Genomic DNA, 5,045 nt, shown 5'->3' with positions numbered 1-5,045 from the left:
GGATTTAGCACTAATTTCCTGCGAGACATAAATTTATAATTAAAATTTATAAGAACACGCAATCTTTCTACAGATTAAGCCCCTTCTTGATGCTGTCCGGGATCCGCCTCTAATTGTACCTACCTAAACTTAATTTAAAGACCTAAAGATGATGCGCATTGTAGCAAGCATGAACTTTTCTCTGCAAGAAACAAAAAAAAAATCCTAGATTGGTTGCATTGTATATGTGATATTAAATTGGTACCAAAACTTACACGGCATTACTGCTGTGATTAATCCAGGACATTAATATCGTAGTTCTCTACATTCTAAATTCTGGGATACTATTAGTCATTGCTGCTACGAATGTACTTGAATACAACCCGAACTATGAAACTCAACACAAAAACAAAAATAAGGGGATTCCCAGCGATATTCTTATAAAACTCACTCAGCACAGCATGCAAAGGCTTCAGGCTTGAAATTCTGTCGCCGCGGCAGCATGCTAGTGCTATAATGAAAACACTAACCCTTCAATAATACTATATCCTTCAACAGCATAGCCAATTTCAGTAACAAACCAGAGCTTCTACATACAACAAAGCAGGGTACCACAATGTCCTCCTCTGATAAGCTCAAGTTTAAGTTAATATGAACAAGATAATTCACTTTAGCAGTTTAGCCACTCTTGTTATGTGAACTTTAAACTTCTAATCAATTTAGTATACAACAAACAGCTCATATGCAAAGATATGGTTGGCTATTTCTATCAATAGTTTCTTCATTGCATTGCATTACTCACATTGAAACTTTAAAGTTTATACATTATGGAAAAAAAGAGAGAGTTTCATGACTTCATCATTGGCCCAGCTCTTCGATTAATCTTTACCTTCTCTAAGGGGCCAATGCGCCAATCTAACCTCAGAAAACGCCTCAGGGTAGTGGTTCTTTTCGTTTGAATCACCCTACAGTTATCTCTTTATTATTATATTCCACACATCCTTCTTTTTGAATCTTGTCCTACATCAAACACACAACTCTAAACCCTCTTGAATGGAATGAATGACATTACTTTGACACCATGCTACTCAATTATATCCTCAAAGTCACCAGCTAAACATATAGTCATTCCCCATCATTTGCAAGTTATCAAGCGTAGTCAGGGTTTTCTCTTTTCTGAATATTATACAGCATTCCCTCTACTTATAAACTCTAAAGACCTTGAGGCCTTTTGCATACTAGTGTTACACCTATATAGCAACAGATACATATCCATATCTGATAAAATCAACTAGCATCTGCTATGATTTCCAATCGGCCAGTATTCTAATGTTCATAATCCAAATAAAATAGCTATGCATAGATTCTGCAAAAATGTATATGCAATAAATAAAAATATATCGACTCCCCCCTATAGTCTAACCCAATGTATATCACGATTATGAGTTGCAATATATAGATGGAAATTTCACAGTGAAAAAACACCTCGCCGTGTTGAGTCCAAAACTTGTAGGATGAACAAGCAAGTATATATATGAAATCTATATTATTTTTTACAGACCGTAGTTCAACACTTAAGAAATTTATGTTGGCAGGTATTATCTAATACACGAAAAAACATTATACTCACTAGTCACTACCAATTCGAGCTTTCTATCTTAGCTACACTACAGAACCCAGTTTCTACAAAAAAGGGAATGCAGGAAGTAAATAGGCATTATCATTACTATTCCTCATTTCATGATGTAACATAAAACAAGGCATCCAATAAAGGTTATTTCTCACAATGTAAAGAAGATTTCTATAGACAAATTCTAATGTAATTGCCAATAGGTCCACAAGTAAAGATACATGTTACTACTTCTATTTTATATGGCACATGATACTATCCATATTATCAATCAACTTATAAACTATCATCAATTAACAAGGTAAGAAACTGGGGCATCTAAAACATGAACTAATATTTATTGAAACACTTATACTGGAGTCATTCGCCTATAGGTCCAAATAATGAAACTAATGGTTACTACTCATATAGTCATATGCTCATATTATATCAGACCTGATTTCACATTTTGGCAGCATAAGAAACTCAATTGAGATCAAGGTTATCACAGCGCCAAGTCGAGCCTCGGAGCCCGGGTACCTTGGAACTGACTAGTCGACAAGTCGCTCACCTAGTCGTAAAAAGTCTAGTCATTTACATACATATTTTTACTAGATTTAATAAATATAATATAGTTGAACACACATCAGTTCATAGTTTAAATCAAAAGTAAAAGAAAATAAGCAACAGTGAGATGTACCTGACGTTGCACATAGTTCACATGTAAAGTGAAGCCAGAAAATAGTGACAGGAATGATATAATAATGTGAAGTTGAAATGATACAAAGATAGGGGATATACTCATATGTTGAAAATGATACAAAGATTACGTAGTCGGAACAGGTAATCAGGACCTACCCGCTAGTGACAAGTCTATTAGTCCGACCTGATGTAGCTGCCCAAAACCATATCTTTTCTTTTCAAAACAAAATCGCATAAGATTTTGTCTATAAAATCCTACTTCTAAAGTTTCTGGTCGAACCAGGTGTTGGGTCGGGTCGGGTGAAACTCATAGGCGCCAGACCAAATAAGTCATTGCTCGACTTTTTCTATAGAACGACTGGTCGACTAGTCATCGACATAAGTCATTGCTCGACTTTTTCTATAGAATGACCGGTCGACTAGTCGTCGACTTGATAACAGTGATAGAGATGATTTTTTTAGTTATTATACTTCACCCAGGACTGAAAACTAAATATCATAAATCAGTTAAAATAAGCGGTATGGTTGGACTGTGCATGCTGAGAAACAGCTCGCGATAAAATTTTAAGTGGAAAGATACCACAATGAACAGTGTACAAGAAGTATGCAACTACATAAAACTTGAATTTGGCTGATACCAATAATTTATTATGTAAAAGAAGTTGCGTATTCACATTACATAGCCATGAAGCTTAAATCATGCCACAAATAGCTATTAATTAATAAATCACATTAGCTTTATCATAATTGTATCAAAACGCCATTACATTAACTTTGAATCATAAGTGCATTACAATCAAATATATAACTAATAAGAAGTCAGAAGCCGTAGATCAAAACTCCTGATCCCAGACCTAGTTACTTTTAACGACATTAGCACTGCAACTAGTAGCATGAGTTATTAGGCTCTTACCTTGTAACTGATTCAATCTGAAGTCAACACTAAGTCAATAGCTTCTAAGAAAATCAAAGATGCTTCCTAAATAAAACTGCAAACTTAAGAAACTAAAAAAACAGATTATGATTCTCTCATTGCCTATCTATCTCATAATGAAGGAAAACAGAACGAAGGAATTAAGTAATTATCGATCTTCGAAATAACCACATGATACCAAATATATCTCTTAAAACAGAGCAATCATGTTCAGATGACCAACTGAATTAAAACATACACTGAAGTAACACATAGATCAAACACATGAGACACTTCTGTCTTTAATTTACTCTCAGTAAAGAATCCAACAAAAGATTCATATGATTCATGAAAGCCAAATAGTTCCATCATTTCTTGGTGCTTTTACCTCCAGCATCACCACTCCCCCCAGCTGCCTTCTTCGCCAGTTTTTCCTGAAGCGCTTTTGCATCTCTGCATATACACAAATATTAAACACCCCACAAACTTATGACAATAAAGATCAAATCTTTTTCTCAGGTTCAAGAAAAGAAGACTAATCACGCTTAGATACAAATATATTAAACACTCCCACATAAACTTAAGACAATAAAGATCAAACCTTTTTAACAGGTTCAAGGGAAAAAAAAAAATTAAACCTATATATATTATTATATATACAAGTATGAAAGACCCCCAGATAAATGAACACAACAAAGATCATATCTTTTTAACAGAATGAAATAAAAACCCTGCACATATACAGAACAACCCTGCTGACCTTTAACAGTAAAAAAAATAATCTTTTAAACAGGTCCAAAAAGAGAATAAAAATCAAACTTGCATATACAATTATGACCCCCCCCCCCCCCCCCCCCCCCCCCAAATTAAACTCAAAACAATAAAGATCAAATCTTTTTTACCAAATTCAAAAGAAGAATACAGATCACAGTGCATATACAAATATAAAACAGCCCCACCAAACTTGAAGCAACAGAGATTAAACCTTTTTAGTGGGTTCAACAAAAAGAACACAAATCAAGCTTATATACACTCATACATATACATTAATGCATAAACTCATAACAATCATAAAATATGGATGTATGTAAGAGAATTGAATAGCTTAAACCAAGTACGAGAGCGAGCGAGAGAGAGAGAGAGAGACCTCTCACGGCGCTGTTCAGGGGTCAAACCATCATCTTTACCCTTAGCTTTGCCACCAGCTCGAGCATTAGCTCTTTCACGATCCTTCTCTCTTTGATTCCCACGTTAGATCCATTAAATCAAGGAACAACAATACCTCAACAATCATACAAACACACACACAAACAAACACAAAACCCATATTAAATTTTTAAGCAAAAACAAGAAATCACACAATTTGGATCAATTCAAGAAAACTAAAAAAAAGATTAATAATCAGAAGCGTAGAGATTAAAGGATATGAGTCATTGTGACGCAGTAGGCGAAGGCCTCTTAAGTCGATTAAGCAAAATCCAAGAAGATGATAATATGCTATGGTGTTTGTGTGTGTCTGCGGTGGAAAATTTTGATGCGCAAAGTCATATAAAGAAGAAACAGGTGGATTTCAAATTGCAGTTTAGGTACTTGCTTACTTTATATTTTGTATGTTGGTGACTAGTTTTGCAAATTTAACATTATGCTAATTTAAATTTGGTTTCAAATTTGTAAATTTAACATTATGCTAATTTAAATTTGGTTTCAAATTTGTTTTGCTTACACTTGGATGACAAAAATTAAAGTGGAGTAAAATGTGTTTTCTGTGCTTGGACTTTGTTCAAGACATTACTCTCAATATTCTAGTTATAAATATTTATATTTCGTTAATTTGTGTTAACT

General features: G+C 34.1%; 1 protein-coding gene across 1 annotated transcript; it reads right to left on the bottom strand.

Moving 5' to 3' along the window:
* Positions 1 to 3,364: 3,364 nt before the first annotated feature.
* On the bottom strand, positions 3,365 to 4,790 carry LOC108194236 (uncharacterized). Its single transcript, XM_064080729.1, has 3 exons — positions 4,632 to 4,790; positions 4,351 to 4,454; positions 3,365 to 3,656 (listed from the first exon to the last, which is right to left on the bottom strand). Exons 1-3 carry the CDS (start codon positions 4,635 to 4,637, stop codon positions 3,572 to 3,574), a joined length of 195 nt encoding a protein of 64 aa, XP_063936799.1. The 5' UTR covers positions 4,638 to 4,790; the 3' UTR covers positions 3,365 to 3,571.
* Between the last annotated feature and the right edge of the window lie 255 nt (positions 4,791 to 5,045).

The sequence above is a fragment of the Daucus carota genome, chromosome 7 (assembly GCF_001625215.2).
Source record: "Daucus carota subsp. sativus chromosome 7, DH1 v3.0, whole genome shotgun sequence".
In the NCBI taxonomy this organism is placed as follows: Eukaryota; Viridiplantae; Streptophyta; class Magnoliopsida; order Apiales; family Apiaceae; genus Daucus; species Daucus carota.
This window is presented reverse-complemented; position numbering and strand designations above follow the sequence as displayed.

Coding starts and splice junctions, on each gene's coding strand:
- LOC108194236 (XM_064080729.1), bottom strand. Junction 3,657..4,350: donor CCTGAACAGCGCCGTGAGAG/GTCTCTCTCTCT, acceptor GTGTATATGCAG/AGATGCAAAAGCGCTTCAGG.